We start from the raw sequence: 14,361 nt of genomic DNA, 5'->3' as shown, positions 1-14,361 counted from the left end.
ATAGTTAGTATCTGAATGTTTGCCCAACACTTTAACGGCTCCATCCCAGAGAACTTAGAGCTTGTTCTTTCTTGAAGGTTTTGGAATCATTACCTGGTTCCCAGCGTTAAAGTTCGAAGCGTCGCATTCGTGTCGTAATAGAGCTTGGCGTTCTTTTGTGCGTCGCCCATTTTCTTTTCGACTAGTTCTTGTGTTGCGCATAGCCGTTCCAGCGGATTTAGCACGTGCTCTGTCACTGTTTGACTTTTTCCTCTTTATTCCCATATCTCTCAACATTCTCAGTGCGGAACGGAGTGTCCTCCCATGCAGTAGTTCTCCTGGCGAGAACCATGTAGGCACCTCCTGAGGAACAGCTTACAGAGCTAACAAAGTAGCCGGATGATAATTCTCCCAGTCCTTCTTGTGCTCGTAAGAGAGCGCTCGCAAAACTCGCTTAAGCGCTGAATACACCTCTCTACACTATTTGACTGAGGGTGATAGACAAAATTGTGTATCAACTTTACCCCGCCCCTTTGTAGAAACGTGGAAGTCAGTGAGCTGGTGAATGCTGACCCTTGATCCGCCTGAATTTCGGCTGGAAACCCGATTCGTGCGATTACTGTCAAAAGCGCCTCTAATACTTCGCTGGAGCTGAGTTCTCCCAGAGGGATTGCCTCCGGAAATTTTGTAACAGGACACAGCATGGTAAATAGCCGAACGCTAGTAGGAGTCGCACGATCTCACAAACTTTTCCATACCTTTGAAAGAGCCAGCCCACTAGTATTCCATGAGAAATCTTTCTTTTCATTCATTTATGCCCAGGTGGCCCGACCACCCATTTCCAGGACAGAGACCCAAAAGGTTCTCCCTGTACTTAGTAGGTAGACTGACTGATCGAGAATTCTACTCTTTCGCCCCCTTTAGTGCCGATATAACAAGCCTCCTTTCTCGTGTATCGGCACGTTGCGCCTACCAATGCCTCCTTTAGCGGTTTCGTGTAATTTAGCTAGGCTGACGCCAGTTACTCTCTGTCCGCACGTAAGACCCGATCAAAGTTCTTTGATGCCGGGGATAGAAACAACCCTGTCTCGCTTGCGAGTGCGTCAGCTGGCTCTTGCTGAAGGCGTGAAATTTCGCACATGCCTTGTGATATGCTCTCATTAAGCTGATCAGCTGGCAGGATTTCCTCAACCGCTTTTTCATCACTCGAGCCTAGCTCGATTTCTATTACCGCGGCCACCTATTTTGCTACTGCTGTTGCAGTGGCATTTAAATTTTGAGATGAAAGCGACGCGATTTGACGAGCTTGGGATCGCGCCAACGCTTGTACTATGTCCTCTCCAAGTTGCAGCCCCTTTTCACGCAGTAACTGATGCGACTGATTGGAAAACATGTGACGGCACTGCAGCGACAAGAACTTGGAAACGGCAGCCTCGGTCACGGGTTCCCCGAACGGCCCACTAATTTTGACTTTCGCCATCGGCAGACACACGCTGTGTTCTTCCACAACCTGTTTATTCCACGCAAATTCTCTGGTGAAGTCATCTACCGTCACATTAGACAGATGGAAAATGTCCATGGTGGCGGCACTGTCTCGTAGCACCTGCTATTTCTGATATTTTACTCTTTCTGCTAATTTTGCATCGTTTCTCCATTTGACTTGTCCTTGCTCTTTTCTGACGCCATTTTCTCCGCTTCTACATGCTCCGGTCGTTTCGTCTGCGATCCCTTTTGAACGGAAATTGTTTCCGCCGTCCATTTCGACCGTCCTAATATCCATCCTCGGCGTTCAGCTTTCTAGGCGTTGCGTACTCTTAGGCTAATTCAACCGCCCTTTCCAGTGTTTACGTGTTCTCTGTCTTGCACCCACAGCTTGACAGATTGTGGGATGCTTTTGTAGATATGCTCTAAGCACATGTATGCAATAATCATGTGTCTGCTCTCGTGCGCTTGCGCGCTTTCAACCACTCGACAAGGTTTGCGTTTAAGCCTTATACAAACTCCGCATATCCCTTGCTATACTTCTTGTCAGTGTTTCGAAACCTTTGCCGAAAAGCTTCGGCTGAATGGTGGTACTTCTTTAAAAGGCCAGCCTTAATCTTCGCTTATTCACAACGCATCTTGCGCACTGTGTCTGGCGATTACTTCAGCAGCGTTACATGGCAGCATAGACACTCTGTGGCCGTGTACTGGGAGCGAAGTTCATCGTCTCGCAAGTCCTTTCAAAATTTCTTAGCGCTAACCCCATGTCGCTACCGACTTCAAATGGCTTTACCAGCCTGTCCATGCAGTATGATTCTGCCTCCCTTGATCGTTCCAGTGTCCCTTCACTCTCTCGCGACAACTTCAAACATTTACTATCACGGTCAAATTGCATTTTTTCTTAACTCGCCATCTTTCTCGCGTTCCTCGTTGTCATGTTCTTCCTGCAGTATCTCTTTTCCTAGAGTTATAACCCAATTGCAATGTCCTCCTAACTGTCCTGTTCATAAATCAGCTTTCATATTTCCTATTTGATCATGTCATTGTGCACCTATGGGCCCAGTACTGCACCGACAACCAACAGTTCGTCTCTCAGCCGTGTCCTCAAATCCATGGTTGCTTCTTTACTACCTTCATCCTGCTTGACAACTAGGCAAATACAACCTAGCTAACGATCAACTATCCAGCTTCCCTATTGTTCTAAACTGAACAACCACAAAATGAAGCCCGGAGAGTCATAGCAAAAACCAGGCACTCACCCCATACAGCACCACGCTGCAAATTCTGCCTCACCGCTGCCAGCCAGTTCTAAGTGTTGGGGCCAGGCATGTTAAAAGCCTGGATGCTGGCCCATGCCGTCGTCCGACTTATTCACGCTAAGGACGTTGTTGAAGGGAGGAACTTGGCTTTATGAAGAACGAGGTGTGCGGCATTTATTTACAATATGTACATGAACGGTGGAGAACATTGCATTTTATCAGTCTAGCATGACTGCAGCGAAGCACACCGAATAGCCGAAAACGGGTGCTTTAAACCCCCTCGGTCCTTCCTGCCGTCCAACCGTTGTCCATGTGCAGCGTTCAAAGTGGTCGAAGTCACTTCTGAGGGCGATTGTTCACACACACAGTCCCGCACATTTGTTTCACTGAACGCACTGAACGGAGTGGGGCCTCGTAGACGGGTTGTCACGCTTCATTCAAGCTGGCACGTCCTGGTTCCTGAGATGACTTCGCAGGTAGCCGCTGCGTCTTTCAAATGACCGTGACGATTTACGGAGTCCTTGGGAGAACGCCGTAGAATACCCTTTTCCAGGAGTTTGTTTGCTCGATTTGGTCCGTGAAGGCGACAGCGAACGAGCTAACAATACTCGGTCCCCAAATCTGTCTAGCCTTACTGGCGCAGTAGGGCTGTCCGAAGGGGGCGCATTCTTGGCTTCAGGAAGCGATTTGTCGCAGCGGGGCGGGAGAGGCCAGAAGGTTACTACCCCCGCCGGCCGGCCGGAACAGGGCGTGTACATTAATAATATAAAAGAATAGGTATATAATATGAACAGCACAAGAGAAACGAGACATGTCAAATAAATGAAAACGAATGGTAACATTTCGAAGGTGGTTGAACAAAATTGAACAGACACAAAATTCATTGTCACTGCAATTCTGCACCGCTTTCAAAAATAAATCTAAAGTTGCAAGTTTAGTAACAGAACGGCCCAAGCTGTTTCATTCTAGTAGCAAGAGGGAAAATATATTTTCAGGAACAATTAGTGTGAAAGTTATATTCTGCTAGCTTTTGGTCACGGTTTTGTCTTGTATTCCTGGCTGTTCCATTGGACAAAATTTGGACGGTTCAATGATTATCTGACGGGTGAATATCTGGTACAGAACTTTCATTCTGGCGAATTTTGCTTGGTATTTCAGTGGCCATGGTCCTACCGTTTGTAAATGCTGTGTTGCGGAATTGGATTGTCTGATGTGCCGGAAGTGGTGGATGGAGTAGATGGCGAGCAGCTCTCGGCCAAAAATGCCGTAGTGAGTCTCGACCAGTTGGAGCTTCCGATAGAAGCCCAGTGGAGGCCACTCGGTGTCGACTAGTTGCTGGAAAATAGCGCAGACGGCCACACGGGAAGCATTCACCAGGATGTGAGTACGCACGGTAGTTCTCGGGTAGGCGAGAAGTACCGAATCGGCGACGGCTTGTTTAGCAGCCCTGAAAGCAGCTTCAGCTTCGGGAGACCATGAAACCGCCAATGAATAGCCCTTGGTCGTGCGAAGAAGGTCAGTCAATGGGCGCAGAAACTCATCAATCTAGGCCCAGGAACTCACGCAGCTGGCATAGGGTAGTGGGTGCTGGAAAGTCTTGCACGGCCTGGACGTGAGAGAGTAACGGACGAAGTCGCAGTGCCGAGAAATGGTGACCCAGGAACGTGAGCTCGGAAGACCCAAAGACGCATTTCTGGAGGTCGACAACGAGGCAGGTGTTGAAGGCGTTGAAAGAGTTCCCGGAGGTGACGCTCATGCTCTTGTGGATTCAGACTCGCGGCGAGGATATCATCGGTGTAGGAAAATACATCTGGGCGGCAGGATGTTACTTCGGCAATGAATCTTTGGAACGTTTGAGCTGCGTTGCGTAGACCAAGAAGCTTGCGCACATGCTCAAACTGGCCGAAGCGTGTAGTAATTACCGTCTTCAGGATTTCGGCAGGGTCAACGGGGATTTGATCATAGGCGTTGACAACGTCCAGTTTACTAAACATTTTGCATACTTCCAAGTGGTTTGTGATATATTGGGTGTGTGGAAGGTGATAGCTATTCCGGGGCCCCAATATTACTTACGTGGAGGAGGTTGCTATCGCGCTTGCTGCCACAGATCCAGCGACACGAGTCATCATTACTGATTCGAGGGGTGCTTGCCGCAATATAGAACAAGGCCAAATCCCATATAGTGCCTTCCAAATCATTAAGAAATGTGAGAACCAAGGACTCCAAGCCCGGCGCTCCATTATTTGGGCCCCAGCTCATCAGGGAATAGAGGGGAACTAAGTAGCCGACGCTACAGCCCGCGCGCTTCATTTCTGGGCGTCGCCTCTATCACCCGTCGACGAGGTCCCTGAATTCAAACCGGCAATTACCTTTAAAGAAATCACACAGCTGTATGAGCTTAATCACGGCCGATACTTCCCCCCTTGCAAGGTCCTCAATAAGACAGAGGAGCGCTGGATTCTCCGTCTCTACACGAATACAGTACTGTGCCCGGCGGTGCTGAAACACTTCAACCTGGCATTTTCGGGCGCGTGCCCGCACTAAGAAGAGGCGTTTGGGTACACATACCACATCGTGTGGGCATGCCCCTCCAACCCTTCTTTCGCCCAAACCCCCATTCTACCCGAAAGGACTGGGAGGTCACCCTGCTCGGCTGCTCAACCCTCCAGGAACAACTTGCCCTGGTGGCCCGAGTCAAAGCCGCTGCAGAAGCCACGGGGGTCCGGGACTAGGGACCACCCCCTAGACTTTGTAAGGACTGGGCCCTTAGGGCTCAGCTCACACCTCCCTTGTAAATAGAAGTAGTTTATCACCACCACCTCCACGTGGACCGTGTGAGCGTTGAGCGCCTGGTAGTTGTATCACCGACGCCAATCACCTGGATCTTTCTTAGGCACCAAATGGAGGGGAGAGGCCCAACTGCTGGACGAAGGACGAATAATACCCAGCTAGAACATGTGCTTGAATTCCCGTTGAGCGATGGCCAGACGCTCACCGAAAAGGTGGCGCGGGCGAGCTGCGACGGGTGGACCATGCGTGACAATGTGGAGGGTTACGTTGTGTTTGGTTGGCTGCCTTATATTGCAGGGTCTTGTGAGTTCAAGAAAGTCTTCGGTGATCCGAGCGTACGGGAATGGTGGAATCAGCGCGCGGATGCCAGTGGGAGTGAGAACCGACAGAACTCCAGGGATGGAGAGTCGCGTACTGCAGTACGCTCACCTTGGCACTGGTCTCTACAAGGAAGCGCTGGCCCAAAATGCGACCCATGACGATGAAAAGGTGGCTGGGTTGTAAGGCGAAGTCACGTGCCGCCGTCAGTGATCTCACAGTGCATTCCCCGACTCCTAGCATGGGGACTTGCACTAGTGGGCGCGGTGTTGAAAAGTCTGATGGTACCAGCAAATAGGGGAGCTTCGAGGACTGTGCGAGCGAAGACTGCTCGAGGAAGAGGGATGGTGGCTGGGATTTGAGATGGAGCCGCGCTAGTCATGAGAGGACGTCCGAAGGGCGTCGATGTAGACGGTGAGCTGGTCTATCGTGTATTCCAAGCGGGCGATGATAGATGACTCAGGTGTTGAAGAGATGGCGGTGACAGAAGGAGAAGTCACGTTGTGGATTCAATTGCCGAGGTGGGCGAGGCAGCCGAGGGTCGTCTCCTGCAGCGGCCAAGACAAGGCGGGTGGACTGCAGCAAACGCTGCAGGAAGAGCACCTTCAACGGCGCACCGTTCGTGTCGACATTGCTTGAGCCCAGGAGCTGTCCTATGCGGTTGAGCAGCTAGGAAGGGCGGCGATCTCCAAGCTCCTCCGATGTGAGCAGGCGCTGGAGACGCGCGCTCTCAGGCGCCGTGGTACGTGTCCAAAATACTCTGCTTCAGTTGCTGATGCGGGCATCCCCGAAAGGGGCATCGATGACGTCCGTCACATCGTGAGTGACCTCAGGAGACAGCTTGACAAGTGGCAATACCGAGAAGTCTCCGAGAAGTTGTGATGCAGGTGGAAGGAGGCTTCGACCTGGGTGAACCAAGCATGTTGGTCCTTGCGCCAGAACGTGGGCAGGCGAAGCTGTAGAGATGCGGCGTCCTGTGGCCGCGAGGTAGCGTCAGTTGGACGGTTGCCTGAGGGCGGTAGGTCGCTGAGGTTGGTCATCTTGTATTTCGTAGTCACCAATGCCCCGAACCAAGTGTTTTCAGCGGTGCTGTACACAAGAGGACCAGCGTAGCAGGCTCTTAGAACGGGCCAACGCGTACCGTTGGGGCTCCTCGAGCACCTTCCGCCCAACTTCATTTTGCTCAGCTTTCGAAGTGCCAACCGAGAGCGGCGAATTTTAGCTGCTGCGCGTAGTGGCATCGGTGTGCGTTATATTTCCATGCTTTCCATCCAATTTACGGTGTCAGTTTCCCGGACTGTTTATTCCGATATCAAATATATGGACATTCCAGATGCATTTCTTCCTTCGCCGTCAGGTTCCGTATAAGGTCCAAGGGCGATAAAATCGTCGCCGCGCGCCTTATGCGGTGTGCTAGTCAGAACAGGCGAGGGTGAGCCAGTGAACTCGGCTCAATCGCGCGTGTGCGAGCGAGGAAGATGGACCGGACGCGCGCCCTCTCCTGTCGCGCGCGAGGCACGCGGATAAGGCGACGAAAGGGTGGCGTTCTTCTCCGGCGGCTGCTGCAACGGTGCGGCCGTGCAGGCGCTGTATCTCGAAAGCGATCTGCGACGTGGAAAAGTGCACGCCCGCGCGGGCCTCATATTCAAGGTGATCCGCGATATTTGCAGAACGCATGTAGTGCCTGTGTAGCTTCGTATGCACTGTGCGTTCGACGTTTCGTTCGCGTTGAAGCGAGAGATGCACGATGGTCAATTCAATCACTGCTGCTGCCGCTATTCCTCATTCGAGCATTTTGATAGCGAGCTTCTGCGCTCATCGAGCGAGATGTGTTCATGTTTACCTGTGCACGCGTGACACCGTGCTTGCTAATTTAGCTAAAACACGTTAGCGGCCTAATTGTTTTCAATACGTGATAAAATTTGGAAGAACGAGCGACGGAGCACGTAGAAACACACACAGACAGCGCTGTCTCTGTGTGTCTGTATGGCCTCGTTAACTCGCGCTTGCACATCGTATCATTGTTTATTTACTTAGTAAGTGAATGTTTACAAGTTTGTACGGCCGATAAAACTACTATCCTTACTTCGTATAGCTATCTACTAAGTTTGTACCGGAATCGGCAGTTCGCCTTCCGGGCAAGATTGCGACTTTTTATATGACTCCTGGTTGTTCATTTATTTACACTATCAATCACGCTGTACTTAGATGCGAGCTTTCTTGACCTCTTCCTCCATTCCCCTGTCTATGCTTTTGAGGTACAGATATTGCTGAACTTTAGCGGGCCTTTTATTTCCATCCATGTTTCTCAAACTCTTCAAAACTAATTTAGCTCTGTGCGTCTGACTTCAAGAAAGACCCAACACACGTCATCACGCGCTGCCTCATTCGTGGTTTTATCGTGGGCTCCTGAAGGCAACCGGCCTATTGATCGTTGGTTAACTTCCGACCCCGACAAGATTTCTTATTTATGGAACAGAATTGCATTCGCGAAAGTTACTACTCCTTTCCGGATTCCACGCTCCGCTTTATATTTAGTGGGGTCCCAAGGTGCTTTGTTTCATTATTGCTGCATTTCGCTTGCCCTTCATCCTTAGGTAATCTTGGTGGATTTTTAATTTGTCTTAACTTCGTTGACGCGTACGCCCAGGCATTTATATTCCTTGACTTTGGGTATGAATTCCTGTTAAACTGGTACCACGTCATAACTAGCCTCTTCATTAACGATCATGTTTGCGGATCATTAACGATCCGCAAACATAAACACAGGGGCTTCCATTGCACTCTTGCCTATTACGGATGTAAGATAGATCAAAACTTGACTCACTGTTTTCCAAGCCGCATATATATGCCTTTAAAATAAAGCGTGAGCAAAAATGGAGACAGGGGACATCTGCGATTCAATCCTCGGTGAATTTTCATAACTTCATTGAATTTCCTGCCTTCTCATACTATTTATGCTAGGTTGGCCCTATGTATATCCTTCAATAACATCAGAATTCATCCATGGCCTCGTGGCTGAGAATATCCCATAACAATGCCCTATCTACGTTGTCTTAAGCTCCCTTAATATCTAGAAACGCAGCCCATATAGGCCCATTCCGAGCTATTGAAATCTCTATGCCCTCCGATACCACAAAGGTATTATCCTCTAAGCGTCTGCCTGGTCTGCATCCATTTAGTTCCCCCATTATATCGTTTCTTCTCCACCCACTTCAACACCTCTAATTTATGACTTGCATTCTCGGTATCAAAAGCTGAGGTGTTCACCGGATGCAGCGTCGCTCAGCTGTCCATCTCGGAAGTGCAGGTGCTGGCACGGCTCTTCTACAGGCTGCAGGAGCTGCAGGCGAGCGGGAAGCCCCCGCTCAACAGAGCGCCGTCAGCGGCCGCAAATCCAGCGCTGCACTGCAACGTGTGGGTGCCTTTCATGGACGGCGAGATCTACGGGCGTGCCTTCCAGGGACAGCGACAAGGCGGACGCCGGTACCCGAGCTGAGCACTATTACGTCATCAGACTGCCCAAGCAAGGGAGTCTAGGGTACAGTCGTCAGCGCATAGTAATAATTCCATACTTCATATAATTCATAATAAATATTTTGTTCCTACTCATGTCTGGTTGGTCTCGCGCTGGACCAAGGGAAGTATTGTTCAATTACTGGCCATGATCATGTCTACTAGTAACCCTATATATTCGACAAGTCGAAGGTCTTTCTGCCATTTTAAATGCGAAGCGTTTCCTGACGAGCATGTGTCACATTGACAGTATCTATCTAGCCGGCCACATCTTGGTATTCTCATGGAGGTTTCGTTAACTTGGTAAGTACGAAAATCGGCATAGTATGACAAGAGTGTATGACGAACATAAATAATCGGTCATGACTTGAACATCTTGATATGTGTGTAATGTAGGTCATAAAACCGACCACTACGTTTTCGTGCTCCCATGGTCGTTTCGCTAACTTGGTAGGCACCAAAGTTGGCATACTTTGACAATAGAGTCTGACGAACATAAATGATAGGCCGTGACATGCTGTCACGTAGGTCATGGAACAGCCGCCTGCGTCTTGGCATGTAGCAAAATTGGCATAGTATGACAAAAGTGCATCACAAACATAAATGATAGGTCATGACATGAATGTAATTGAAATGTGCGTCATGTAGGTCATGAAACAGCCACCTACTACTCGGTATGTACCAAAGTTGGCATAGTATGACAAGAGTGTATGACAAACATAAATGACAGCTACAGCCTATTACCTTGATTGGTATTCTATGTAAGCTGATGGAGCATATAAGTTGTTGTAGTCTTTCTGATTTCTTGAGGACAGCTTATTTGCCACGTCTCAGCATAACTTCAGGAAATAGCCTTCCTGTGAGACACAACTTCTCCTCTTTACTAATGACTCGTTGTCTCTCATTTACCGTGGTTCTTTTACTGACTGCATTTATCTTGACTTCCGCAAAGATTTCGACACTGTCTCGCACCGCCTTCTTCTATTAAAGCTAAGACAACTTAACATCGACTCATATCTGTTATAATGGATCGCAACTTTTTTAACCTATCGAATCCAATTTCTCTCTGCTAATCACTAATTCATCCGTTTGTTCTGTCATGTCTGGAGTGCCACAGGGCTCAGTCCGAGGACCATTGCTATTTCCTATGTTTATTAATGATTTCTCTAATGAGGTCTCCTCAACAATGAGGTTATATGCTGATTTCTTAATTGCCCCGAAATGACCAACGCTGATGATAATGTCTTCCTTGAAATCAATCTGAACAATGTCTCGCATTGGTGTTATAAATGGCTCATGACGCTCCATATTCATTAGTGAAAGTCTATGAGAATATCGCGCTCAGGTGGCCTCTCGGATCTCTACCCGTATGTGCTTAACCATGTACCCCTAGGTGTAAATACTTTCGTATCCACATTACGAATAGCCTCTCATGGAAAATGTTCATTGACTGCATAATTATAAATGCTAATTTAGCCTCAGTTTCATTCGCCGCAATTGCTCCTCTGCTCAAATCTCCTTAAAACCAAGTCTCTACAAAACTCTCCTCAGGTCTAAGCTCAAGTACGCCTCATGTAGTTGGGATCCCTGTTCTAGCCCATCTTCTTCCTTTGTATCCATCCTAAATTGATCTTCCCGTTTTATTGTGCGCAACTACGACCGCAATGCAAGCGTGTCAGCAATCAAGCATTCTCTCGAACAACCTGACTTAGCAATTAGACGGAAAGCTGAACAACTGTGCCTTTTTCGTAAAATCCTTCATCAAATTCCAGGGCTAAAACGTGTACTTGTCGCTGCCCCTGCATGCATTTACTCCCGCATTGATCAGAATCTGAAAGTTCATGTGCCTAGCTGCCGCACATCACCAGTGCGCAAGTTCCTTCATGCTGAAGTCTACTTCTGAGTGGAACTACCTCCTTGCCTCCATCGCCAGCAACACCGACGAGTCTTCATTCAAGACCGCCATTTCTACGCTATTGTTCAGCTTCTGGCCACTCTTCTTGTAACACCTTAGTGGCCATGAGAGCATATAAAAAAATAAATAAATTGGTGCTGACATTCATGTCATGTAGGTCATGAAACAGCCACCTATGTTTCAGTGCTCTCGTGGTCGTTTCGTTAACTTGGTAAGCACCACCCTCACCTTTTCGCACAACATCAATTCGCACAGGGCGTGGGTTCTAAAAGCTTTTTTTTTTTCGAGCTAAGCTTTTATTGCTTCACTCGCGTCGGCGTCGGTGTTGGTGTTGCCGTACGAAAAAAACACAAGCCACGCGAAAATAAAATTGCTTGTCGGGCTGCGGAATAGAGCCACCGACCTCCGGGTTTCGATACCATCGCCCTAACCGATTCAGCCACTGTCAGTACGTCATACGCGTCCTTTAACGCAGGGTTTTATATGCCTGAAGTAGCAGACGCAGCACAAGGCGCGAGCCAATCACAGGCGCCCCTTCCCTCCCAAGGAGGCAAAGCGCTTGATCGTGTGTTCGCTCGCCACTCGCGCGCCGTTTACTGCCAGTTCAGGCCCGGCTGTGAGATAGGGAGGACGCATTTGGTTCGTTCTGCCGAAGAGCATGCTGCGTTGAAGGAACGGCAGTGGGAACGGGCTGCCTGTCGTCCATTTGGCCGAAGAACAGGCGACGTTTGATGAACGCCGCCGGGAACTCGCTCGAGAAAGGGTTTGTCGTCAACGTGCCGACTTCGTCGTGAGGCAGTGCGAAGCCGAGGCGTTAACGACAACGAAGAGCGGCGGATCCCGAGGTTCGCTTGCATCCTTCTTCACATTATGGAAAGGGCGGTCTATTTTTTAGTGGTATGAGTTGTCGTCTAATATACGTTTTGCATTTAACGGGGAAGCCGCAGCAGGGCTGTGTCATCTACATAGAACCAATGAAGACAACTATTCTGTTGTCACGAGCACACCCTGGGTGCAGTGGGAAACGCATAAAGCCTGAGAAGCAATATGTTCATTTAACTTTTGGTTTCATTGCTTCCATGAAATTGGCTATTTTCTTGCCAGTATTTAGGAAGAACTTATGTCTTTTTGTAATACTTATGTCGTTATTTTCAGGTTATACAACAAAATAACATACTGGACATAGAGCAAGAAACCTATCGGGCCACGTTACGACAATCAGTAATTAATCAAATATGGCCGCGCTTATATGAAATTGAAATTAAAATTAAATTGTGTATTTCTCTCACAGCTGCTGAGTAGCCACGGCGAGGGCACGCTGGGCAAAAATCTGCTTGATACAGCTTGAAGACCATCCGTTGCCCGTTGATCACATGGCAGCAGCTGGTGAACATGGCTGTAACTGTTTTACAATTCTAACTTGAAACATGATGCACCTACACGTATTTCATGCTACCACGAAATAGCAAGGCCGAGAAATAAAACCGAGAAAAACGGTCTTAACCAAGTAACAGTAGACATGCAAAATTTTTCACTTATCAATTACAGTACAAGCCCTAGCACATATTATTCCTGGTTTTTCAGCGTTGTAACAGATCTATTTATCGAAGGCAAAGTAAGAAACTGTCACAGGAAACATGATGATGATATGTGTTGTTTGATGGCGCAAGGGCCAAGTGTGGCTAAAAGGAACCAAGGCATTCATTAACAGTACTCAACCAACGTGGCTGTATAGAGGCCTAAAACCGACAGCTGTATGTTGCCTAAAGTATATAGGAAATAAAAATATAGGAATGACTGAAGTGGGGTATGCCATGATTATAAAATGTGCAAGAAGGTTTTGATGGCGTCAAATGTATAAATGTGGACAAGTTATGGTTGATGACCACTAACACAACACCCTCAGCGGGTCCCTTCAGTACATGGGCACGGAGGCATGTGCTATAACAAAGGTTGACATCGCAACCGTGGCGTCTCCCAGAATGCCAGTCTACGAATTTATCGGACAGAAAACTTGGAGTGTATCAACGTCATTAAAAAGGCTAAAATATATTTTATGCTAAATAGCGATTCTCCGCCTAGAAGCAGTGCCAGGTAAAGTGGTGTGTGAAGTGATTTTAGAAAAGGAAACGGAAGAGATGAGTGCATCGCCGTAACTGTCTCTCACAGGAGGACACCTCAACAGCACTGCACGGGGAAGGGGGGAATGGGAAGAAAAAGATGGAGAGAAAGACAGGACGAACGTGGCAAGGGGAAAAAAAGAGTGAGTGCGGGGCTCAGAGCCGCGCTCTCAAGTGCGTCGCATTGCAGTAGCCTAGCAGTGCCGAAAGAGCGTGCTTCACGATGAACGAGTGGGCTGCAGGGAATAGCAGCGCGGTCGCCGTATCGCAAGTCAGTCCCAGTCGCCGATAGACTGTACACAAGTCCGTGCGCTCCACATCGAAGGCGGGGCAGTGAAGTAGCAAGTGGTCGAGCGTCTCCAAATCGGCGCAGTTGCTGCACGCGGAGTCGCCAATTCCCTGCAGCCTGTGTGTTCTAGCAGCCGTCTTGTAGCAGCCGACGCGCAGGCGAAGCAGGAAAGAGCGGTCCGCCCGGGAGAAGCCCACGCGGGGGAGGAGTCGAAGTGACGTACCTGCGGCGACGCGCTGGTCCGGGTGCTGCGCACGGAGCAAAGTGGTACACAACGCATATATGCTAAAGAGAAGTGTATTTTCCTGTCGAGATGTGCATCGCGAGATTCCAGGAAGACATGCTGAACACGTCTCTCCAGTGTCTCTCCACATCTACTACACATTGGATGTTCAGCGCCAGTCAACAAAAGATCAAGGAGTACCATAAGTGTGCCCTATTCTGAGACGGAAGAAAAGGACATCACTTCGTCTCTACTTGGTCAGTGATGGCCAGTATCCTAAATTTGTCTTAACTACCTGAAGTTTATTAAGGATTTCAGCGTCCCAATTATGCTGCCAGCAGGTTAGCAGTTTTTTCCGCAAGTATGGCTTTAGTTTTCAGAGCAAAACGGCTACGGACATGTTACAAGCTTTTATGTCTAAAGAAGCAGTAATTCGGTCTGCCAGCACATTTCCTGAGTAACTTTGCGTC

The 14,361-nt window shown here is 48.7% G+C and overlaps 1 protein-coding gene across 1 annotated transcript in view; it reads left to right on the top strand.

The window, feature by feature from the left end:
• LOC142567763 (arylsulfatase B-like) overlaps positions 1 to 9,410 on the top strand; it is a 267,603-nt gene extending 258,193 nt beyond the window's left edge. Inside the window, exon 9 of the mRNA XM_075677931.1 lies at positions 9,139 to 9,410. Coding sequence (XP_075534046.1) covers positions 9,139 to 9,327 — 189 coding nt within the window. The 3' untranslated portion in view covers positions 9,328 to 9,410. The remainder of the gene's footprint in view (positions 1 to 9,138) is intronic.
• The last annotated feature ends 4,951 nt before the right edge of the window (positions 9,411 to 14,361 follow it).

Source organism: Dermacentor variabilis, unplaced genomic scaffold, assembly GCF_050947875.1.
Source record: "Dermacentor variabilis isolate Ectoservices unplaced genomic scaffold, ASM5094787v1 scaffold_14, whole genome shotgun sequence".
Taxonomy (NCBI): domain Eukaryota; kingdom Metazoa; phylum Arthropoda; class Arachnida; order Ixodida; family Ixodidae; genus Dermacentor; species Dermacentor variabilis.
This window is presented reverse-complemented; position numbering and strand designations above follow the sequence as displayed.